At 54.3% G+C, this 25,827-nt stretch overlaps 1 protein-coding gene across 1 annotated transcript in view; it reads right to left on the reverse strand.

Annotated features, from left to right (window-relative positions):
- The window catches only part of LOC114828331 (Down syndrome cell adhesion molecule-like protein Dscam2), an 87,070-nt gene extending 76,737 nt beyond the window's left edge, over positions 1-10,333 (reverse strand). Inside the window, exon 1 of the mRNA XM_029112030.1 lies at positions 10,258-10,333. Within this exon, the coding sequence (XP_028967863.1) occupies positions 10,258-10,333 (76 nt within the window). The remainder of the gene's footprint in view (positions 1-10,257) is intronic.
- Positions 10,334-25,827: the final 15,494 nt, after the last annotated feature.

The raw sequence follows: 25,827 nt of genomic DNA on the forward strand, positions 1-25,827 counted from the left end.
TAGAGAATTTGTCTTCGGATTTCCCATAACGCACATTGCCCACGAATCAGCTGCTCGGACCATTGGTGGATTGGAGCGTCTTTCCATGTATAGTAAATAGAGCACAAATAGAGCCATGAAAGCATTTTCGAGAGAAACATAATGCAGGGGACCGCTCTGGCGCTAGCCGCGATGAAAGGAAGGAATTCCGTACCGGATCTAATACGTAACGCGGAGGGTTCGCGCGACAAACTCCATATATTCACGAAAAAGGAAAGCAACACAAATGTATGGTAATTAGTCCGGTCAGTGAGTTTGCTGCGAGTAGTTGCGAGCGAGCCAATACTCCGGTCCTTGCAAACGACCCTTGTTTCCGAGATCAGCGGCTTGCGTCAAGTTTAGTAGCTCGTTCCGGGCTCGGTGCGGTGCCGGCCGCTCTCCGAGCGGTGCAGCTGTCAGGCAGCAGGCCGCGTCGAGCTCGCAGACCGTGGTCAAGCCCAGTAGTTTGCACTTTTGGGTTGACCAATTTGAATAATGCCAAACTCTCAGACTCACTCAGTCCGTTCAGAACCAGCAGCAGCACCTTTCGCTTTCGTCATCCGCTTTCATCGTCGGCGTCGTCGTTGCTACCACCACGGACTCGAGTTATGCAATCTGTTTCAACGAGCATGTGGCCGCTGTTTCTGTGTTGAACCGGTGCTGACGTCGGTGGTCGCTTGCTGCTGAGTTCTTTCTATCAGCCAGACTGTCCAACGGTGGGTACTCTGCCCGGCATTGCATCATCCGGGAGATTGTCGGTCGAGAGTCGAGCTCCCACCTGCTCTGCTGTAAACGGTGCCATCGCTGTTTGTCCGGTCGAACATATTCGATGAACGAAAACTTCGAGTCCGGACTTTCGGGAGAAGAATTCGGTCGGCTCTATCGAACTCACGGCCGGTCACCGATCCTCTGAATGAGCTATTCATCGGCCATTCAGGCCGCGCATTTCGCGCCTCAAAGGCAGGAATGTCCCAGTGATTCATTGGCAGAGCTTCGCATTCGGATTTGGACTAAAGTCTCCAGTTATTTCTCCCGGACCTATCGATCGAACAGGTTTTCTCTGGACTTGTTGGGTAAGTATCTAGCGACCATGTACCTTCGCTGGCCGGGGAAGTCTACGTGATACAGCAGTCCAGGATGACTCTCGATCGGCAAACGTATCCCGCATCGCTCGTCGCTCCTGCCTCTGCTCTGGAAACATCACACCCGATGACGTGGAAGATTGACGCTGCCTCCCGTCTTTTGCATCATGCCCGATTACGCAAGGTACTCCTCTTCGTGCGGAGTCGTTGCGCAAAAGTCGAGCGTTAATCACAGCTTTAAGCAGACGATCGCGATGACCGATGACAATGGATTTGGCTTGATGCTGACTGACAGGGTTGTTTTATGCCCCGGACGAATGACAGAGCGAGCCGCCGAACGGTCGGAAGAACGAGCGCACCGACTGACTGACGACTGACTAACTGACAAACAAACATGCAATTAGACCCGGACAGAGTTGTTTGTGTCGATTTCGACCGCGAGCGGGTGGATGAGGTGCAGCGTTCCGCTCGGTTGGACAAACGGACGATCGGAACAGGCAGAGTCCGCTGATCTACTCGCCGGCTCTTCCAGGCCTAGCATTTTTCTCATGGGACCACGATCTAATCTCTGTAACTGTGCGACAAACCGAGAGGGCAGTGTACGACAAGCGCCCTGTGGCCGCCCCGCTCAAGTTCGTTCTCTTGCTTGTCTCGGTGTCCTCGCCGCTTGTAACTATCATATATAAACTTGCTTGATGTAATTTTGCGAAAGGATTCCCCAAACCCCTCACAGTTACATCTCGATAATCACATTTCGACAGTAGATCCCTTGTCCGATCCACTTGGATGACTCAAGTGTCAGATTGAAGACGCTTTGATGGAATATACCCGCTTCGCGAAGGATCTATCCCTCACATCGATCCGTCGTCTAGGTAAGCGAACTGAGCTGAGGAATCTGAAATTGGCGCTTGCTCGAGCTGCGCACTCAGTCATCCCTCTTTGTCGTTTCCGAAGAATGTTCACTTTTACTCCGATCCTTGTTCTCCTAGGAACCTTCCGCTCAACCAACACGCAAGTCATGCGAGCGAAAGGCAACTTGACTTGGATCAATGACTCAATTGCTCGGGGCTTGGATTCTCCACCCTTTGCTGAACCCGTGATTTCCTCGAGCTTTTGATATACGAGAAGAAATGAGTGATCCTTTCCACAGCTGTGATTTCAACTCCTGAGCCAGGTGCTCCAATAAGCTTCCTCGAGTGTCAGGTGTAAGCTAGCTTTCGCGCGAGGGGGGAGGACGATGCCGATAAGTAGGTGGAGGGAGAGATAAGTAAGCCCAGAGCGGGAGAGATTTCAAAAATAATGGCAGAGAAGGATAAACACTTAGACAGGGAGTACAAGGACCGAGGATCGAGGGAGCGACAAAGACGACTTGGAAATCAGAAGCGACCCAAGAGAAAGGAAGAGAGAGAGTGGATTTGGGCCTACGCGACGAATCCGTGAACCCTGGAATATATTTTCGCCGAGTAGGAGTCGACCACCGAGATGGGACTTTCTCAGCGAGACAGACATGAGATCCTCTCGAGTCCCCGTCACACTCGGTTTTGAAGTAGGGGGAAACTTGATTTTCGGAGGCATGCTCGAGAAATGCCGGCAAGCATGAGGGATCCTTAGCAACATTCGATCGCCGCGCGGGAGCGCAGAGCGAAATCACTTGAGCCGGCCTGAAGGGCTCCACACGCAACCCGCAGGCTACTGCGGAACAGGCAAATAGATGAATCAGGTTTTCAATACGACTTCAATTAGGAGATTGATGTTTCTCGCTTCTTCCATCTTCTTGCAAGCTCGCCCATCCACCCACCGAATTGCTCCTGCCACCCCGGACGCAGCCGGGGACGATTTCTTTTACGATTGGAGGACGGAGGTTCTGGGATCTCTCAAACTGGAGACGCCTTCGAGCCTCGTTCAACCTCCATATCTATTACCCGATATACGCTATCCCGGCTCACGCTCCCTCCGTCGCGTCTCTTCTGCGAGGGGATCCAGCCGAGATATAATACCGAAAGAAGAGCGGACTCTCCACTCTTTCAGATGGCATCAGAACATCGAATAAATGAAATGCAGAACACAATGACGCATCGGAGTCAGTTCCGACATCGGGACCAGCGAATCCTTGATCTAACCCGGAAGACTCCGACAGAGAACGCGAATGAGCGGCGGTGGCGGCAGCAGCAGGAGCGGCTCCCCCTAGGCTCCGTAGCGAGTGCATTAAACAGGCCGTTCATTTCCTCAAGCTCAAGGATCTACCAAAGGGACATGCTTGCACCCCCTATGTGTTTTTCCCTTGCCCCATGGACACCCCCCGCCCGACAAAACACGGTCACACATACATAGATGGATCACCCCACCCAATCCTAGCCGAAGCCCCCGTCCCCTCCCACTGCTTCCATCAGAGCGGAGCATGAAAACCGAACAGACAAAGGATCGACCGACCGACCAACGAATCAACTAACCAACCAACCAACAAACAAGAGGAACAACATCTACTAAGTGATCTAGGAAACACAGACGCAATCTCAGATGGACTCGCAGCTGCATCGAGAGCTGCCGCGGCACACCGAAATCGCAGCGGCCCCCGGCAGGTCGGTGCGATCGAGGATCCCACGGCCGGTCAATGACGACAGCGTACAATGCTATCGGCAGCTTACAATGAACGACGCTGTGAGCGCTGGGATCCGCTTAGCGTTACGGATATTCCCAACGACCCAGATGGACTTCGGCTCCCAGACCAACAAACAACAAACCTAATACTTCGCTAATCCTAGTGTGAGCGAGCAAGCAAGCAAAGCGGGAGCAACCGCCAGGCCAGCGAGCACGAAGGCGACCGTTTTATTGACCGACATCGCAGCGGGCAAACTGAATGTTGTGACGATAGTCTTTCTATCTCGAGCACGACGACGATCCAGTCTCTCGGAACCAATGCCTCGTGTTTGGTCAATGCGACTCCGGGATCCTTGTCGCTGGATCCAACTTTTGAATACGACCATGACGACGGGTCCCATGGAGGACGCGCGTTCGCGGATGCCTTCCCCTCGCACACATTGAATAGATTAGCGTTTTATGCGTCTAGGGTTTTTTCGAAGTTTGCTCGACGGTCGCTCGAGTCTGAGGAAAGAGTTGTTCGCCGAAGGAAACTGTTGCAGACTCCTGCGACGGAATCAATTCGACCGCAGCGCTGATTGCGTTCGATTCTCGTTCGCCGACTCGCCAGCTCGTTCTTCGTTCGTTCATTCCGTTGGTAGGATCGAGCTATTCCAGCAGCAGAAACGAGACCAGCTCCTCCAGCAACAAGTCCCCCGATTCCGAAGTGCATACGAGCCCGTGACCCAGTCGGTCCGTAAATCCGTACAGACGGATGATCGGGAAGGAGTCTACGTCTCCAATAAACCGGGGCTAGAGTGTCTTGGCCCGAGCACTCTACACAGGGGCCGGGGCACCCTAGACTCGGGGAACACCAACGAGACAACTACTCAGGCAGGATATCCTCTCTCTTGACGACCCGATGGCGTCTAGAACCGCTCTTCCTCGGAGTCGTCCAACCCATGGGCTCCCCATCCAGGAAGCTAGTTTATGGCATCGGAGTCGAGCGAGTTCACTCGCGCATTCACTCCGACCTCCCTCTCTCGCTGTCGCTAAGCAGCTCTTCTCTCAAAGCCTATGTGCTTCGGGAGGGAAGGCATCCTTGTAGGCGGTTGAGTAATTCGCATCACGTGAATCACAGCAATCCCGATCGAGGATGCAGAGCGCAGTGCTGTGATGACGTCGCCGATCATTCGCTCGCGCTGAGGGAAAATCGGAAAGTTGTCGCGCAGTCGGTTATCCTCCTCAAGAGTTCGATTCTGCTCGGACTCGGAATTCCGGGCCGGGGCTTTTTTTTAATGAGATGCAAAAACTCAGGTGGCCCGTCCCGAAAGGGCAACTCTGCTCTTACAGACATGGTGCTCCGAATTCTCTAGCGGTGAGTCTTTGAAGTCGTTGCTCCGAACGGGGCAATAGGCGACGTAAGCAGTTCCTGTTGCAAATGCCGCAAGCCAAGATTACTTGGACTCGCACCGCTGGGAGCCGGATCGAATCATGGAACGAAAGCAGAGAGGGTTCGAATGAGCCAGCCGGAGCAACGGGGGGGGGGCTTCCCACTTCCCCAATCGAGCTTCTCATTCCCTTCAGTGGTGGCATTTATCGTTCTTCTTCATTGATCGCCGTTGATGTATCGGTTCGCTGTGACGTGTAACGAGACTTTAATTCCCAGCATCAACAGGCCGATGGGTGGCCAGTGGGGCTTTGAGAGCAGTTTCACTGGAAGCCTGTTTGTCCCCATGGCCGAAAGCTCGCCGACAGGGCGGCAACTGGAAAAGGATGTCGAGAAGTTTGCGCTTCAAGTCCCCAATTAACGCCGAGCCTGCGAGCCGGCGACGACTCAGAGACGTGGGTTAGTCCGCGAGCCACGGAGATGAATATTTGATCCTCGCCGCTTTTGCTGCTTCCGCCGGCGCCGTCTCCGCTCAGCTGACCTCATTGCGACCGCTGGAGCACCGTTTCCTCGAGGACAATCACTCAGCCGCTCACCAGCCGATCGGACAGTCTCGCCTAGCAGGATCGTTGTGAAAAGCCACGTCGCACAGATGTAGCTCGGAAAATCGGTGGAATTTTCGTTTCGAGACCGGTGACGAGATTCCGGAAAACGCATCGCCACAAGTCACGAATAGGAGGCTGGCTCGTCGTGCATTGAAAATTCCGACACTGCGAAGGAGAGAGCTTTCCGAGCTCTGTTCCTCAACTCAGTCGAACGGAGGAATTTCACTTTTGCTTGTCGCAGGCTGCCGGTCGCAGACTGCTCGAGCATTCGAGGGCAACAATGACCATGGTCGAAGCAACAGCTGTTGTTTCAGCTGGGGTATAATTCATTGTTGAAATCTTGGTATCCCAGCGTATGAATATAGATGTAGTCCACGTGTGATCCCAATAAAGACCTTGCCGGTCGTCGTCCAGGACAGCGGTACTCGTTGTCTTCCACTCCAGCTGTCCTCCTCGTTCCCTGGCTCTTGTTTCGCGACCGCGACGTATGAATCTGTTACACGCTATATTAGCTCGGGTATAATGTTAGCCAGCGCACTGCCCGACTGGCTTACAAGCGCGTCGGCTAATGATACGACACAAGGTTCGGACAGCGTTCACTGTTGGTCATGACGTCATGACCAAATGGATTCGGTTTCATCTTGTCCTCGCTTTGATCATGAGCATTCGCGGGCGGCCTCGAAATACTCCCGCACCGTAGTCAATCGAAATATCGTCAGAGGGAGAAAAAACACCCCGCGCAATAGGAGTGCGTCTGTCACATGTCCGGAGTACTCGAAAGGTTCTCGACGTGCGTCAATACTGTCTTGACAACGTGGCGCTACCGTGCCCGATGAATGGGAGTGATGCAACAGAATACGAACAACATGGGAAACAGGAAGTGCTCCAGGGAGAGGACACCGTTGGCGTAGAGTGAAGAGCTTTGCGAAAAGGCCACGTAAGAAGTTTGAGCTCGCTTCGGGTGGGTTTGAATACACACCCTTAGAGGTTCGGATAAAAAAGCGTCGCGAAATAGCCGCGTGTTCCGCTGTGCGAGAACGTTTTGTGTCGCCGACGACGCTGCTTCCACCGCCAAGAATCCCGCTGTGATTCACACAGAGCATTAGGTGTGTCTCAACGGGACGGGTAAGCTCGGCAGCGAATACACGCTACAGTGTATCTTTTCTTGTCGCGCGGGGGGAGGCGTAGGAGTCGGCGCGGAAGATGGCAGCCCAGGATAGTCTCGATTTCGCTTGACAGCTTCATATTTTCAAGATCCTCAACAAAGAGTGTGCCAGGTGCAGCACATGTGTTGCAACAGTCCCCCTCCGGCGGCGCGGTCCTTTGTCGTGGCCTCCCCGCGGACCGCCACCCCTCATTCTCGTATGTTCGTGTTTTCGTCTCAATCACGGTCGGGGAGTGTATGTATGTGCAAGTGATCCGGCTGAGCGGGCCGTCTAGTGGGGACTTGCAGCTCGAGAAGGCTCCAGGGTGTGTAGGCAAGCGCGCGGGCGACTGACCCACGTAGTGCAGAGCGAGCGAGCGAGCTGGGGTGGAGAGCTTTTCATTCATTCAGCCAATCGCTCACTCGCTCCGTAGTTACGAGGAACATCGGAATTTTCTCGGGGCGATACATTATTTCATCCAAGCTGAGCGTATTTGAAGCTCAAGTTTGTTTCTTCGCTCGCTCCTCTCTCCCCAATCGAGAGCAATGATTAAGGCGGGAACATGAACTCGTGCGCGGATGATATCAGTCCGAACTCAGGTGTTCCAATCAAACCCATCGTCTCCACCGCGGAAAATAAAGCGCCTCTACACGTCCGTGAACAACGAGAGCGACTCCAAGCGAACGTGCGATCGTGAGGGGAAGGACAGGGTTAGCGTCGATTCGATTCCTCCGTTGATTGCGGGACGGAAGACTCGATAGAAATTGCGGGGAGCGCTGGGTGGAACACAAGTTTCGCTGCAAAATGCCGACGGTCGTTAAATCTCTCTCGAGTGTTTTCGTTGTCTGTGTGTCTCTCTATCAGCCGCCCGCTCGTTCTGAGCTCAGACTTGTGTTCGGTCCGAAGAACCCTTGAGTTCCGCTCGGTGGACATCGTTCGTTTTCGAGAGCTTCCAACACCACCATCGGTCCTCCTTTTATACCACTCTACCAGCATGAGCGGCATGATCCGAGAAGTACGGATGCTTAAACAGTCCCTTGTGAGCTGATGGCTGAGCGAGCGGAGTACGTTCGACTTATTCGTCTGCTTTTGGATGACGAGTTGATCCGGTATTCGCGGAATGATGAGGAGAACGGCGATGCGAGCTGTGTCGATCTCCAGCGACGGAGGAGATGGATGTGCGGTGAATCTGAGGGTATGGAGCATCCCACTCGCTCTCGGAAAGAGAATTATTGAGAAACGGAGTTCCGGGGCAAAAATTATTTACCTTCTCTCCCTCCCATCCCGACAAACGGGCGTCGCATCGAGACTCGGATTCGTATCGGCGCGCCGTGCTCGAAAATTGTATTTATTGGTCCGCCGGCTTATTCGATGAGACAAGTGAATGTCTGGGGAGAGAAGCCGAGATTGGGAAATGCGACCTCTCCGGCAATTCCGAGGGCTATCAAATCTCCTATCGATGCATACACGACTCGCTGAGGGATTTATATTTTCGGATCTCGCGGAGCGCGGGAAGTTGTCGCAGAGGGAGCCCTCCGTTGCTCGGTCGATAGCAAGTTGCTCGTCGTAGCCGACTCCTGCACGCTTGTTGCCGCTTCTCGTTGTCCTTGCACAAAGGAATCGATGTTTCCCTTTACTATGAATCACCCGCGTCCATTCATCTTGGCCTGCCTCCCCATCACATTGGTCGAGACGCTGAGCAGTTTAAGTCGCTCATACCGCGCGGGGCAAAGCCGACCTATCGCATGGTTTCTCTTATACATACACATATTTAAAATTGAATTTGGAGGACGCGAGTCTCGACGAGTCAGACAGATCAACGTGGCGAGGGAAAGAGAACGCAAAACCAAGACTCGGTGAAGAGTCATTCCTCATTCCTTCCTTGTAGGATAGGCTTACTAGGTACCTAGGTAAGGTAGGTACCTGAAGATTCGTCTCTCGGATCTCGAACTTAGTACGAGACATTCGGAATTGTCCCCAATAGGGATCTCGTCTGAAGGAACAGCCGTCCTGGTGCGAGAATGATTGTGTGCTCAACTAGTCCTCCTTCCGCCAACCGATTCCACCTCCTTCCGAGGATCATCCACAATCGTTTCCTTCTGCTACATTCTTTCCACGATCCATCCGTGTACACCCCGATCCCTCCATTCTAGAAGACCATCGGACCGGCGGCGACTTCCGAAGAAAAATATCAAGACTCGAAGTTTTCCGGCCTTTTGTTATAGAGAGCGCGTCAGTCGTCATTGGGCTGCTGCTGCTACGGCCACTACTGCCATCGCCGGTCTTCCTCGAGACGCCGTTGTTGATGATACGCGGGTTCTCGGAGACGGGGGATGGGACGAAGGAGACAATTATACTCGTGATGATTTCGATCGACCCAATGCGAAATGTACAAATGATGAGCAAGTGAACCTCATCAAACGAGTGAGTGAACCGGCCAGTTAACCTGATTGCCTGTTCACGGCCGCGTCGAGTGAGCGAAATGGATCCGGGCACGCGAGTCGCTCTTCCGCGATTAATAACGAGTTGAAGGCCGCAAATGATTTCTTTTCTCATTTTTTCGCTGGATTCTCCAGTGTGTTGTCGCCTATCAACGAACACGCTCAGACACACCTGATGCTCGCGTGTGTGCGTTAGTTTGCGCCGGCGTTCCGTTGTCTTCGTCACCGCGGTGTAAGTGAACGTGAAGAATTTGAAAATTTCGCTCTTTATTGTCTTCCATTTGCGCGTGAGCGAGACAGATAGCGAACAAGCGGGGAGCAGCGACTGACTGAAGGAGGGACCGACCGGTCGAGGGACAGAGTGACGGACAGAGGGGAACGGCGCGGAACTTGCATTCTTTCTCCGCAGCAAGGCGTGGAGTAATTGTCCACGAATACATTTATCACTGGGAAGGAGGAAGACGGTCGGAGGAAGAAGAGAAAAAAACTCCTCCAAAGTCTTCAATCGAATTTTGAACGGGACCGGAACTCACATACATACACTCGAGCCCACATACATACGTCTTCTGTCTGGCGGTCTGACAGTCGAACGGACGGACGGGCGGACTAGGAGCGGGCGACGCTCAGATAGACAGGAAATTTCAACATCTGACTGTTTACAGCAATCGGGCTGAAATTGATGGTCAAACACACATGAACGAATTCCGGAATGTCGAATACGAGACGGCCTCGAATTTCCCAATTCGACAGCCCGACTCAGCGTTCGCCGACTCCTGCATAATTTCTGATCCCGAGTAGGTTGGTGAAATCCCCCGACATGATACGTGGGGATCCTCTCAGCCTCCGTTCCTTCCGCAGGTGGCCAGCTACTGTCCACGAGAAAGACTCCCGATTCTCCACGAAATTCTGTCCGACAGCCGCCCAGGTCTCAGAGAAGACCTCTCGCTGAGCTTTTGAATTTAGGGCTCCGTGGAGTGGATGGGGAATTTGACAACTGACCTTTCACTGCGGTGACAAGAAGCGCAACGACGCAGAAGTACCACCCCAAAACCATGCCGTGGGACGTGAACGCCATTACGAAGCTTCGGAGCGCGTGTTGACTCTTCCGTCTTCGAGCACTTCCGGAAGTCAAATCCTCGTCACAATGGCTCCGCGTTCATGTTCCCTGGAAACGAAATGAAAAACTTCATTAGGAATACGTCGAAGACTGGAGGAATTTCCACGCGAGATTCCTCCGAGCGGGATGTATCATTTTCGTCTCGAATCTTCCGAGATTCGGCATCTGAACGAAGCTTGCGATTTCCCAGGGAAACTTCTGTAAATTTTTTGCATCGTTTACTCCTCAGCCTGGAGCCGCTTGTTCGGAGACGATCAATTCTCTCCCCGCTCTTTTTTCGGCTGCAAGAATCCGTTTAACACGGAGACCTTCTCGGTCTGCGCCTCACCTCCCCTTTTACAACCTGAGCCGGATTCAACTTTTCATCCTCGTTTTAGTTTTTTCCGGCACCTCGGCTTTTATATCCTTCGTTTCGCCGGCGAGGAAGCAAATCCTCAGGCCTTGCGGCTTGGTTATAGTAGTCTCGCGGATGTGCTCGTCTCTATATGCCCCTGTGTTTGTGAGCGGAGGAAGGATCGTCTGGAAGACGCAACGCTGTTTCTCCTCGGCCTGGTTTCGAGCACACCCTGGACCGCGGGCTTCGACTCTGCGAGAGGAGCTCACTCACTCAGGCATCGTCGGCGGTCAGCTATGCAATCTACTCACAGGGCCTGATTCCATATTCCATTGCTCTGCTAGTGATGGTGTCAGTGTCGACGGTAGTTTTCGGTGAGGCAGACGCGACGGAGCTTGAGGTGGCGGCGATGACGGCCACAAGAGTCGCCGGAGCTCTCGTCGAGGGTCAGTTCCCCGCACTAGTAGACACAAAGGATTACTGGGAAGCTTGCGGGCTCTTTTCCTCGTCAAGTTTACTCTTTTTCCCATCCCCGAAGAGGGGAACGAGCCACCGGGCTGGCTCTCTCGCTCCGGGAGCAGACCCGACGCGTGGTGTACGATTCGGCTCCGGTGTTCTCGCAAACAGACTTCCGAAGGGTCCGAGCGAAAGCCGGATCAACGCTTGGGGCAAATTGGCGCAATCTGTCAGCCCGCTCAGGCGAGGGCCGTTCCAGCCACCAGCGAATGGATTCACGGACTCGACCGCGGACCACCTGACTCCGGGACATAAAGTGAATTCCGCAGCCATGCCCTGGGACCTCTTCCGCTTGGAACGCTCGAACTGATTGAAGTTTTCGACCCCTGAGCTCACAATCGGTTAGTCAGCGATGGGCATAGGCAGAGTTGGATCCACATTCCGTTCTTCTGCATGCTGGAGCTCTATTTTCCCGGAGAGCGAGTTCCAGCGATTTTCTTTTTCCTATTGATTCCGAGATTCGTCGCGAACCTCGGGGATTTGAGCGCGCAGACCTTCTCGTGAAGCGGCGACAACACGCACCACGGCCCGGCCCCCGTGTGGTTTCGTAGTAAGAGTCGGTTACGAGATTCTTTCGAGAACCACGCCCTGGATCTAGAGTGAAGTCCATCAAGGCAGCGCTCGCTTCCTATTAGACGAAGACAATGGCAACGACAATGGCAGAAGCAACGGCTGGGGATTTGAGGTTAAATTTCGCGTCTTGAACATCTGGTAGTCAGGTCGGCGAGCGGTCGACCTCGCAGTGTTCCACGCTTTTCCTCTAACATAGACATCGCGCGGCGAAAAAATACGAGAGGGAACTAACCAAGCAGCTCGGCATATGAAAAAAGAAAACGCGATTTGCGATCCATAAAGTACCTTTTGCCGGGCCCGATGATGGAGTGCGCACGCGAGACCACGTTCTGCGGCTACTGGCTCGGAGGTTCTCACTGTTTCCCTTCGAGTAGTTGTTCACTGTGTTTTTGTTTTTGCTCTCTGGATCTGCATCGTGATAGCTCTGTCGGAAGCATCGCGTCGAAATCACGCGTACCACCGACGTCAAGTTAGAAGCGCAAGCGTTTCACCTCGCCCGCGTGGCCGTTGTTCAGAACGTTTCTGTCGCTCACTCAGCGAGAACGTGGAGGGGAGAGCTAGAGAGAGACAGAGAGCGGACGGAGCACTCATTGCTCCCCGAGGACGTCCACTGAGGGGAACACCGAGGCGGAGGGACCGAAAGAGTAAGAAAAGAAACACGCGCACTTAGCCGAGTCATCGATCAGAGCGTCGAACGTCTGCGCGATGACGAAGGCCACGGCGACCTCCGTTTGCTTCAAATGTGCCGCGACGAACACCGACCCACGGTCTGGCGCTCTGGTGCCAATCTCAGCCTCTCCATGTTTCCAGCCGCGGGGTCGATTTGGGATCAATCTTTCGGATAATAAGGGATCAATCTTTCGGATAATAAGGGATCATTTGCTTTCGTGCTTTCTCAAGAATGCAGCGGTTTCTCAGTCCTGGTCGTTCGCTTGCTCGCCCCCCCCCAAGGGCTCCTCCTCCTTCTTCTCTACTCTGTCTCCTCCCCACCCCTCATCGTCCATTTCGATTTTTTCTTGTCCGTGGAACGAGGTTGGAGAACAACGCATGAATGTTGAAGAAGGAGAACAGTGGCAGAAATCGCGCGAAAATGCATCGATCCCACTCTTTTCCGGTGCAAGCCATGGCTGCCTGTCACGAGTTGGCAAGCCTGTCTACTTAGTCAGTCTCATTTAACGCTTCGACTCGGGTACGTCTAGACTTGACGCTTGTTTCCTCCGCTCTTCGAGGGGTGCTGCGGGCGGAGCGGAGAATCGAATAAGCGTAAGATAGTAGGTGCGAGAAGATGACGGGGAGTCTCATCTCGAACAGAATTTTCGGATTTCGCGCGAATCTTCTTTGTCTCGCGCTTTTCCCCGCTCCCACAGCCGTCACGATGTTGCTAGGGAGCGAGGCGGTTCTGAATCGACAGCTATTGCTCGATGTGCCCGGTGTATCAGAGAATCGCATCATACGCCATGAACTCGCGGAAATACTTCCTAGGACAGCGGAAGTTTTTTTCCTTCGTCATTCCCAAGACGCCATTCTTCTGGGTCCGAGGTACCCCAGAAACCCCAAGATGTTGGCGAATGACCTTGCTCGAGTGCGTTCACCACGTAGGACTCGGCTCTTCACCTCTCCGAAAGATACAAAGAATTGGCACTGGCGATAACTCGATCGCCTCTCTCATTAGTGGCACGGGTCGGGGGCAGACCCTATGGCGAAAAGTCCGAGGGACAGCTCTTGAGCTCAACTGGAGTCTACAGGAGAAATAGGTGAATATTCCGACGAGCCCCCAAATCAATATGCGAACAAACCGTCAAAAGCGGATTTCTTATGTTGAAAAGCAAGTCGTCTGCCTCGCCCAACGAACGCAACACATCGCGCAATTGTGGGCGACTCGGGTGTTATGTCATTTTCCGAAAAAATTCCCACACAAAAAAAACACCCGCATTGAAGCGTCAAGCAGGGCGGGTATTTGTGTTCTCTTCTCGATCCATTACAGGCCGTATCTCACAAGAGCCTACTCGGGCGCGGTTTGAAGCGTGAGAAGGCCGAGTGGCAGGATATATCAAAACTGAGTCCGGACACTCGTTGGCGTGACGGCTCCGGTCGCAGTGGTTGCTCTAGGTTTTCCCTTGTCCCTCGCTCGCCCAATTGAGAAGCGGAGAAGTTTTCCGAACCAATCCTCTCCGTGTTTTCGCTTGTTCCGGTCTTCTGTTCTTCTCACGTACATTCGTCCGCCTCTTCTGTGCGTCTCCCGATATCTCCAAGTTTCAATCCCGTCGCGGGGAGATCCTTACCAGAGTCAGAGACTCGCCGTTCATCGTGTCGCTCACGCTGTTTGAGGATCTTCCTCAAGCAGCACCGTAGCACGAGATTTCCGCGTCACGCGACGGAATAAGACGTCGGTACCGCCGCCTTCTCGTACAAGTAGCCCTTCAGCAGTCTTGTCGCTTTTTTCTTCTTTCTCTCCTCTGGCCGAGAACGCTCCTCTGCGAGACTATGAGCGAGGAGTAGACAACGTCCAGTTGGCTCACACGCAGGATGGAAATTCCGCACATTCTCTCACAGCAGCACTCTGTCCGGGGCTGGTTTCGGAGGCATGGTCACAGCGAGTCGGGCACGCCAAGACGGGCGAGCCGAACAAACGAGCGGGGGTGGACGAGCGTGCGAGTGAGAACGAGATTGTGAGAAGATGGCAAGAAGCGAAGCTCTCTCTTGTCAGAGAAGCCCCGTCTGCTAGTTGTCGCTTTTGCTTCTGACGACACCGAAAGCAGCTTCAGCAAGGTCTTTCTCGTCTCCCCCCTGCGTACAACAACGTTGTCGTCATCGTCGGCGACGCCGGCCGGAGCCGCCGCTGTCGGCAAGTCAGACGTGCCTGGCATCCCCGGCTTCTTCGGACTACCGAGTGTCAGATCCGGTCGGTTCTCTTGCTCTTGTTGCTCGTTCACTATGAGCGCAATACGCCATAGAGTTTACGTCATGTTTTTCCAGTGATACGGGCGAGGTAACTCAATCGGAGGGCATTTCGAATCGATCATCGCTCTGTACTCTGGCCGCGACCCTCACGCAAGCATCGAACCCGAGGCTTGCTCCTGACACTCCTGAAATCAGACGCCTCCGAGGATTACGACTTCATGACTTATCGCTCTCCGTCACTGACTGACGTTGTTCGCTTCGGATCCGTTTTTCCGCCCTTCTGGTACTCCAGAAGAATGGCTGGAGGATTCCGAATCTCAAGTTCAATGATCGCAAGAGTCGCTTGCCCGGGAATCGACTGGATCTGAGTCGGTCCGATCCTGCGGAAATTGTGGAAACCCGGCCCCAGCGGGATAAGTCCGATGTTGTGACACTCGAAGCCACTTTGGTGGAGTATCCTTCCTCTCTTTTCATCGAACGCAATTTTTTCCTCCAGTGATTTTCCGAGCGGGCCCGTTGATCAATGTCTGAGCAGGCGCGGACCCGCGCGGTCTGGCAGAGCAATGATGGATGGCAGAGCGGGCAGTTATCTGGCGATGCATGTTCAGTTGCTCAAATGTTATCACCGCCATCGTCCGTCCATCAACTCCTGCGTCGGTTCCTGTATCTACACGTTCCGTGCCGGATCTCCTCGACATTCCGTCACCGTTTCGTCCGAGGTATGCTCCACGCACACGTCAGCGGTTTTCGCGGGCACCACCTCCTCGAAAGGTCCGAGATCAGGAGCGCCTGGCTCTGGAAGGATTTGAAAATCCGTGTTCCTCTCGCGAATACGCCTCGTTCTGCCCGCGACCTCGATTTGCAAGGGAGCGATCGGTTTCCTCCGCGTATTTCTACCGGTACGACAACAGCGCTTTCGCGCATGAATTTACGTGACTAATTCGGCGTGATAAGTCCCCGCCGACGGAGTCCGTAATGAGATCGTTGCCTTCCATGCTGAGTACAAAAGCGGGCGAGCGCTGCGTATTCAGCCGAGAAATATCCGAGGAGATCCCTTTGATCTTCTGTCTTCGTTTCTGGAGAGACCACGTCTAGCTCCTCGTTTCCCGTTCCGTTCCCGATTTCCCTTCGACGGAGGCGTCGGAAGCAGGGTACGGACGAAGTCTTCGAAAATCGAGCATTCCACCGCCCCATCATCGATTGCGACGTACCAATCAAAAACATGTGGACGGCAAGTCATATTTGAGCTTCCCGCTGGAATTGTCCGCGCCCCTCCCTCGGAGCCAGGGCACTGATCATGCTGGTTCGCTGATGCGCCCGGTGATAAAACGCGTAGGTATAATGTACCCGTCGAGCAGACGACATTGACAAATTCTCTCCAAAGCTTTCGGCGCATCGCTGATAAAGCGTGCACAAAAGATGAGCGTGTTGCTCGCCGACATTTTCTCCTCCTCTCTGTCACCTTGCGTACGTTCCAGACCCGTTTTCCCTCATTGGCTCGCCCTGTTCCCTCGACGGAGCTCCCGTGAGGCTGCCATGTCAGTCGTTGTCGTAATAGTAGACGAAGATAGGCTGTATGCCGCACATTAGGGTTCCGTTGTAATTATGGGAGTGTTGCGTGCTTTTTCGTCCCAAGCAAACGGTCGCCGCACCCCTTGCACCTCCACAACCACCACTTCCAGCTGGCGCTTGCGTTGCCACCATTTTCATTCACCGCGTTCTCCGTCACAGTCACTCGCAGCAGCTCTCGGCTCCTCCGACTGACAGCCGGTCTGACGGCCGAGCGGACGAGCGCCAGGTCGCTCGCTGGGGCCCAAATACAGGAGCACAAATACGTACATAGATGCAGAGGAGCGAGCAATCGCATGGACGGCCGCCACCGCCGCTCACGTTGCCGGCCATCGATCCGGGGAAAAGAGCAGAAACGGATTCGAGTCCGAAGAGAGTTCTGTTCAATTGATAATTATACTTCTCGGGTTCTTCCAGGAAGCGAATAGCGGGCGAGGGAGAGCGCCCACAGCTGGGACCGGGGCGGGCCGCAGGAAAAGGAAAACACGATCTGGAGAAAATGAGCTGCAGCAAAGAGAGTGAACGAGCACGAGTTCGACGACAATTTTATTCTGATTCGAATTCTATTAAATGCAATGATACGAGATAATTACCCTCATAGGGTCGGCTTCCCTCCCGGGAGGATCGGACCTTCCTCCCACGATCGACGGCCGGATCGCCCGTCCGCCCGTCGTTAAGGTTCTCGCAGATGCGAGCCCGAATCGTGTCCGGGGCTAGATGGGTAATTCCGACTGCCAGCAGCCAGTCAGCGTGCTTTGTGCGCGAGTCTGTGTACGTGGACTGCGTGCATGCGAACGACTAACTTTGCATTTGGAAAGTTGTTCTCTCTTCTCGAAATTTTCTCACATACGACGAGAAGCTGGCCGGATGGCTCGCTTTCAGCTTGCCGAGCAGCTGCATTTGTGTCGTCGACGGTCATTCGAGTGAGCGAGGCGAGCAGACAGACACTGACTGACTGACTGATCCAGCCATCCAGGCCAACTGACCATCATCAAGGGAACAGTAGCTAGTGGCTCACCACGTCCTCAAGAGAAAGAGTCCCGTTGACAAACGGAGGGACGATTGAATGAGGTTCTCGACGTCCAAATTCACCCGAGACACGCGACATCGCTCGTGCATTCTCCCACGATTATTCCATGCCGAAGGTAGCTCGCTCCATTCGGGATAATATTCGTGATCTTCGATGATATCCGGTAATCGATGATATCCGGTAAATGAGACGTCAGACGCATGTCACCCTGAGTATCGATACATCCGTCATGATTCTCGAAGCAGCGAAATCTTTCCAACTACCGGATTGGGATTCCCCCGTCGTCAACTGCAAGAATACGCCGGTCGACCTTCATCGGCGCCGCGAGAGAATTTCTGCCGGGCCGGACTCTCGGGGCCCTTGCCCCTCCTGGACCGGCAGTTCCCGGTGAGAGGCTATTCGCGGCTCATTCCTGGTTGGGGGCACACAAGTACCGAGACCCGTTTGATCCCGCGCAACGTTCCGCCGTGGCAACGACTCCCGGATAACTCTCAGCCGGTTTCCTGTACCTCATCCTTCCTCTCCTGTTGACTCTCTCTCGTCGCTGGAATGTAACAGAGAAGAGTATGGAAAAAAAAATTGGAATGTCACGGGAACTCAATCGATTGAGCTCGTTTCCGCATCAACTCCAAGCCCCAGCCGCGCACGGAGTCGCGACCCAGGAGGCAGAGGGCCGACGCAAAGTGGCCCCGACGACGGTATCATAGATCCTGTCCAGCGGTGAAGTCAGCGACCACGAACGGTCAGATCGAGCCCCTGCTCTTTATGCTGCTTTGCATATTCTGCGATTTTGCGGTTTCCGGCACTCCACACCTAAAGTATTTTCCTTTCGCAGTTTGGAAGATCGAGGCTGAAGATTCTGCGAAGGCGAGCTCCACTCTGGTTTCCGTGCTCATCGGAATAACTTTATCTTTGTCCATGTGATCCGACGTTTCCGCCGCCCATGCTGAAGCTCGTCGTTCTTCCACGAACGGTGTTCGAGTCGGTACTCTCCGAGGCAAAGGTCTACACCGGATCCCTCGCCGCTCTCTGCGGCCGTCTCGTCGCGGAATCCACGCGATTTCTCGGCGCCTCTCTTCAAATTCCTCCAATCCCCCAGAAAGACGACTATCGTGTCTACGCCTACGCCGAGATCGCGTTCCCAGCTAGCGACTCAGCGTGTGAAGATCACACACGCGTTTCTCTCCCTCTAGGTCGCCAGCGACAACGAGCGGAATAATCAGGATCTCAAAATAATATTCCTTCGCAGTGGGCTTACTCGTTTCGTTCTCCTTTTTGGATTCCTCCACTTCTGTTCAGGAGAGCAGCGCTCCAGTCAGTCGGGAGACGGCGACGACGACGACGAGAAGGGAGAGGAGGACAACAGACAGACGAACAGAGAGAGATCGTCAACTATGCAAATTACCTCCATGTCCTCGTCTCGTCATCATCGCCGCCGTCAACGCCGCCGCCGCCGCAGTCACCGCATTAGTAAAAGCCTGGACCGCGGGAGCGACGGATAAGTGGGAAACGTCTCAGCCCGCATAGTACTATCGGAGCAGCTTTCGCGCGTACCACAGACAGCTCAAGGAACGCCAACGGTGAATGAAGTCACTCTCGAACGGACGGGCCGACGGCTCGTTGGATGAACGAGCGAGCGAGCGCAGTCGACTGAACGGACCGACTACCGACTCGCTCGCTGATGCGGTCTCCGTGTGAGAGGATGGTAGTTCGCCAACCATCTTCAAATGGATCTGCGGACGGAGGCGCATACCTCACAAGGCTGCGCAAATGACTTCGAGGAAGTGATCAGCCGACCGCGAGCGCTGTCGGCGGAAGGCGAAGAAGGCCTAAGAGAGGAAAAAGAGAGAGAAAAAACAAAGGAAAAAAACGGACCCAATCGACGTTCATCACGGATTTCTTCGATGCGGACAATACGTGTCCATGTCTGTCAAGCACAGGCTGTAGACTGGCGTGTGCTCGTAAGTACCCCGCACTATGTATGCCGAACAGTCGCTTAACAAGGCGGTGAGTCGGGTCCGGACGCTTATAGATGAACCTCGAAACGAGGACCGAACGAACGAACAAGATCATGAACGCGGGAGGACGGAGCTCGAGGAAAAATTAAGAAATGAGGGAATTCAGCGAGACTGGAGCTGAGCTCGGTCCGACCGAGGTTCATATTCCCTGCGGAGGGAACGAGGATCTCATGAAATATTAGTGAGCTAGCCACTCCTTCAGATTCCCTCCAGTCCGTTCGCCCTCCGGCGCAGCGTGTCTTACAAGACCGTGAGCGAGACAATTACGTGGTCACGGAAATAACCACCGCGTCGGAAACAGCAGGGAGTTCCGCTTCCCGAATTCGCTTAATCCAGATCCCAGGATATACGTCGCGTGGGAATTGCGGAAAGCTCGGGAAGTTGTTCTGTTCGTTCGAAAATTCATTCGTGAATGTTCAGCGCAGCGATAATTCCACGCTTTCTCAGTGTCGTGTTGCTGAATCTCCCTGGAGCCCTAAATGAGATCGAACAGGCTCATCGAGCATTGAGCGAAAAGCTTGGTGGGAAGGAGTTCGATTCGCGATGGACATGTCGTCCGAGACACCATATTTTCGTTCATATTGGCAATCGGGGCTCATTGAGACCATCGACGACCATCTCTCGCTTCGAACAAGGAGGGCTTTAACTTTCGGAAACTCGGCAGAGTCACGCAATCTGCCCCTCGCCCCCACCTTCGGATTCCTTTCGGTCCAACTCTTTTGGTCGAAAGTCCATACCAACCGACAAAGCTCCTTTTGTCTCGACTCACTCGGGTGGAGGTGGCTGCTCGTTCGTCAATGAGGACGCATGCGATTCTGCTGACTCATCTCTCTCGGTCTCCTGAATTCCGGGGCTCATGGCTTCTCATGACGTTGCCCGTGGCGTAGGCGTCGTTGGCCCAGCCCTTGCGTTCAACTACGCACCAGGAGTTCTCCCTCTTCCCCCTCTCTCAAAACACATTAACAGCTCTTTGCTAATGACTCAGATGTTCAAATTCCCAGACAAACGCCCTCGAGTCCTGGAAAAAGTAGAGGTGCTCAACAATACACTGAATCCGTTCCCGAGCTCCGCGAATGCCACATGCCTGATGGTCCGCAAGAGGCAACTCTTCGATCATGGGGTTTCACAAAGCGGACGAGGGCCTCCCGCTGAACTGAAATCTTCATCTCGCGAATCGATTCTGTCTACTCGAGGCTCGGGCGAATCCTCATTCACGCGGTGAGTCGACCCGTCTCTTCGATACGCTCCATTCTCGTACGGGGAAAAAATGCCTTCGAAAGCTCCTCCGCAAAATGGAGCGCGCCGCTCCTGGCTATCGAGAAGTCCTGGAACTCCGAGCGACACTTCTTGCGGTTCACAATCTAAATCCTTCTTTGATCCCGGATAGGTCTGCATTCGGGGCAAGCGAGCGGAAAAGATCGGTAAGCGGATAGGCGGGTGCATCAGAACCGTTAAACTTGCTCGTTGTGTTGCTCGTCTACAAGATTTGACGGCGTTACACTTCTTGTTCAAAGCAGTGTTCTTGTTCTTCTCCTCAGTGAGCCCTGTTCGCCCGTCTCGTTCGACGGTCGGTTCGTTCCGTCCCGTCTTGTTCATTCGATTCTATCCGTTGCAGGCGTTTCTTCTCGGCGTTTTTTTCGCTCAGACACTCACTCGCTCGCTCGCTCACTCACTCGTTCACTCGGAGTAGTTCCCAGAGAAGACAGCCTACCAGCCTCTCTGTGTGTTCGTCGTCGGTTCTCTACTAGTAGTAGGTACGAAGAAGAATTGACGCCCTCGCTAGACAGTGGTGGAGACGCGAAAGACGCTACAAATAGAAGACCTGTCACCTAGCCGGCTTGTCCCACTTTGAACAAGATATTGAAGAAACTGAGCTACAAAGCGGAGAGGCATCTTTCTTTGACGCTTCCTCCGAAGCCACGGCTCCACTGCCAGCAGGGCTTGTTCCTGAGCCATATCTTCCATTTTTCCCCCTCCGATTTATGTTCACCGAGGGCGTGCTAATACGAATTAGCCGAGCACTAAAGTCTGTCGACATTCGCCCGGCCGTTGTCGTCAGCTGTGACTCTTTGCCCCGGCTTTCTAAGGATCGTCTCACTCGTCAGACGACCTCCGGCGGAGTTTTCCTTGAGCCCCGATGGCGAACGACCTTGCCTCATTCGACTGCTGCCGGCGCGCTGTCGTCACCTCAGCCGATGGCGGAACCGACGCCTCGATAAAATACGAGGTCGCCGTTCAGGAGGAATGAGCAGGAATAAGACCGAACGAGTCTTGTAGACCTGTAAACAGTCGGAAAATTCGTGCTACTGCGGCTGTTCTCGTTTTCGTCTCGGAGCGGACATTTGCAACTCGTGAGGGTAAGGGGGGAATCCTGTGCGAGTCGGACCGGAAGAACGCCCGCAACAACGTGTCCGGCGACAGAATATCCCCGAGTCGTCCCTGGGTAACGCGGGAGGACTACTCGATTCGAGAAGTTCACGGTCTCCATCCGACGTCGAGAAAAAGGAAAACGGGACGGCGAGGGAAGCGAGACAGAGATTAGGATCTCGGAGGGTACGGAGACGGGCCCAAGCAGCGCGGTTGATGCCTGGGCATATACTGACAGGCTTAAGCAGCACGTCTGCCGTCTTGGATACGTCTCGGTCCCATAGCCGATCCAGTTCGGTTCTTCTTCGATTTCTGCGTTAGTAAGCACCATTCGAGGATAAGCGGCTTAAACCTCGCTCGTCTACGCACGAAAGCTCTTGCAATCCATTCCGAGTCCTGGTACGTTCTCCCTCAGGAGTTTGTCGTTCATCGCAAAGCACCCGGTATGTCCGCGAGCTGCCCACCCGCCGTTGATCCGACTGACGGTCGACTTACAAGAACCGGGGACGTTCGGTCCATTTGTTCGCTAGTTCGCTCTCTAGTCGCTTTCACAAGCGCTTCCAGTCCAGTCTTCGGTGTCGGGCTGTTCCCCGTCGCAAAATACGCGTCTTGCCGAACATGGCGTTCAGGCCCGGTCTCGGCACCGGTCTCTGCCCGATTCCAATCCCAGGGATTAGTCGCAACGCATTTTCTGTTAAGGGACTCACACTCGATCAGGGGCTCATCGAGTGGCTGACCCTCCCGCAGGCGGTGCAAGCGAGGATTCAATTGGGCACAAGGAAGGAGCGCTCGACGTCCGGACCCGGAGCACCGTTGCGCAAACCATATCCAGGTGTATGTTTGTATCCTGACGTCCGACATGGACGTTATTCCTATTCGGGAGGGGAGCGGGCAAATGGATTCCTCCACAGAGCGACAGCCGAGGACGGACGATGCAACACGGGTCGAACAGGCATGCGGGCCCTTCGGTGGCCATCATCTGGCTGCATGTGCACGCTGAAGAACGCTGACGGTCGGACGAACGGCCTGACGGACGCTCGGTCGGGCCGGCGCACGGACAGACGGTCGGTCTGTCGGTCGGTCAGACAAGCGATCGAACGGACGGACGGATGGACGGTCGGTGAGGGACAGACGGGCAGGCAGGCAGGCCGACCGTGCATTGGACCTACATCGGACGGACAGCTTCTGAAGTATTGACACTCCGTCGTTCGTAATTAGTTTGCGTGGCTCGACCAGCTGCTTCCTTCCCTTGAGTTTAATGTGAGTTAGTTCGGTCGGTCTCCCGCTCGTACGCCAGCGAACCCGCTCGGCGGTCTCAACGAGCGACGGCTTCTGTCCCTATGGAGTCGAAGAAAAAGGTAACATTGGAGCTCCCCAATCTCTCACTCGATCCTTCTCCAGCCGTTCCTCTCGGAGAGCTCCCCGCTTCGATACCACCGTCCCGTAGGAACGGCAGCAACAGCAGTCGCAGGAATAGTTCCCGGGGTTCGTTCGTTTTACGCTTATTAATTTGCTTATGGAGTAAGCTTCATTTGAGACGGGCGAGGGAGTTTGCGTCCGACGAGTCGGCCATTAAAACCTATAGCAACATCGGCGCAAGTGGGTCGCCTTCGAAACCAGCTCCGCCATTTTTCTTTCACGCTTTTTTCGGTCGCACCATTCCTCCCCTCAGAGAGAGAGAGAGAGCTCGTTTTTTGATGAGTGACTGACTGAACGCGCGCCCGCCTGCCTGAGTAACTCGCTCGATGAGGGCCGGTGAGGTCGAACAAACTCCAACGACCGACCGCAAGAGGCTCCGGACATCGAGCTTCTCGATGCGTTCGGACGTTTAACGTCATCCTTATCATCGACGGCGTCGCTTGCCTTCAGCGCCGCCTTTTTCGACATTGTGCTCTCGTTATCGAAACGCAGAAGCTGTTTTGCTCGAACAATCCCGGCGGCTACTCTCCCGCGACCAACCGTTCGCGTAAGCCCTCGCAGTCCATCGATGGACGGATCAGAAGCTCGTGCATCGATCGATCGACAAATCCTTTATCCATCCATGCATCGATTGATTGACAGCATTCAGAAGCCTTCCCGGTTCTGTTGGAAAGTATTTTATTATCATTTATTATCATCATACTGACTCGAATAAGCGGAGGTGGACGGCTAGCTAAGTGACTAGCTGACAGACACAGTGACTGACTCGCTGGCGGGCTGGAAAGGCATCGGCAAGCTGTTTAGAAGAGCCTTTTTGAGCAGCTCGTGTTGCCGCCGCCGCCCTTGGTGGTGCGCTCGTTCGCAAGCCGAAGATTGGGGACTAGTTAATTAAAATTCCCTGTTGCAGCTCTTGCATCATCATTATCTTAGTTGCTGCTTATAAACACACTCACAAACACGCTCACATAGACGCGAGCAGTTGTGCGGCCCGAACAGCTGCCGTACTTGTACGACGAGCACACCTTTTCGCAGGATCGCGAGCGAGCTCACGGGCTCGAATTGAAAGCCAGCGTTCTCTCCATTAACAATGACTGAGCTGGCACGGCCCTGGGCCCGTGAGTACAACGAGCAACCTGAACCGGCGGGGTGGTATGCCTACCTCCAATGACGAACCGAGCTCGAGCCACCTGCTCGCAGGACGCGACACGAGATATGTCGCTGCTCGAGCTTCGCACCCACGACTCTTGTCCGGCGACGGCCGGGCTGTGATCTCGCTCGCTCGCTCGGTCGGTTCTCCGGACGGTCGATCCTCCGAACGGACCCTCGGACGGCCCACCCGCTACCACCGGTCGACCGGTTGTGTGTCATGTCCTAAGTAAGCCATCAGAGCAATAACATAATGATTTATCGAGACCCAGTAATGCCCGGAGTAAATACAGCTGCGGTCTGCGACCTCTACAAAGTCGAACGATAAAGTCCGACTCGGTGGCCGGCCGTCGCGAACTGGGTGCTTCCAGCAAATGTTGTCGCTGCGAGTTCTCCCGCTCTTGATTCCCTCGTTATCCACCTCCCTTGTTCGTTCGCTCGCTCGTTGGTCCGTTCCCCCATGTACTCCGTGCACGGCTTGACGTCGACAGGGAAGGGAGCCGTTAAACGACGCACCCAATCGACTGCGATCTCCGAATGGAAATCGCTAGCAAATCGAACGAGCGAGCGAGAAACCGCGAGATCTTTTATTTTTGCGGCATTTCTTTTTCTCCAATCGATGAGTTTCACTTCCAGTTGATCGGGAACCGCGGTTCCGGTAGCTCAACGTTCCGTCAGCAGCGATGGTTCTCCGTTGTTACACCCGTTTCCAGAAAACCAATTTGCTGCTCCTTATCCGATCGATACGAAATCCTCCAATTTATCCTCCTCAGCCAATCTCTGCTTGCTTGCTTGTTTGTTCGCCTCGCTGTCGGCGAATCTGTCTGTTAGCTCTTCCCTCGGTCCGTCTGCCTTTCTGTCAGTCTGTCACTCACTCACGCACTCGCTCATCTCTGCGACGTGTGGGGTAATCTGTACGATGTGTTCGGGCGGGGGGCTTAGGTTTCCTCCATAACAATGGGCGGAATTTCATTCTAGAAGCAACGGCGGCGGAAGTGACCATAACACAGCGAATAAAGCGGGCGAATGAGCAGCGGGATCTCAGGAGAGCCGGGCAAGGGTGAAGAGGAGGCACGCATGCTGAGAGATGCGTTTTAGCACACGGAAGCCCGGTGCAAGCACAACTCGGCCAAGTGAAGCAGATCAGGCTCGAGGCTACGGATGCTCTAGATGAACAAGAAGAAGCAAAAGTAACAACGAAACCTCTCTTCTGGGTTGCTCTTTGAAATATCAGACGGAGAGAAGAGCCGTTTCTTCAGCGCAGGCAGATGGTCGGTCCGCCGGCCGGCCGAACGACGGGCCGCGCAAAAACCGGCCCTACTCAGCGCGGGGACCGCCCCGCGTTCCCTCTGCCTTCCCTGAGATCCCATCGGCCCGCCAAGCAGTGGCAGATAACAATGGGAACGCATTGGTCAGCACAATAAATGGAGCGAGCGATTGGTCGCACGGAACACTCGAAGAACACCACCAGCACTACCGCAATCCCCTTTTGCTTTTTTCGCCTCCCCCGGCCCAACTCCCTTTCTCGGTCCGTCGGGTTCTCTCTTCGGGCAACACTTTTCGTTTTGGCTCCATTCGT

This window comes from Galendromus occidentalis, unplaced genomic scaffold (assembly GCF_000255335.2).
Source record: "Galendromus occidentalis unplaced genomic scaffold, Mocc_1.1 scf7180000077480, whole genome shotgun sequence".
Taxonomy (NCBI): Eukaryota; Metazoa; Arthropoda; class Arachnida; order Mesostigmata; family Phytoseiidae; genus Galendromus; species Galendromus occidentalis.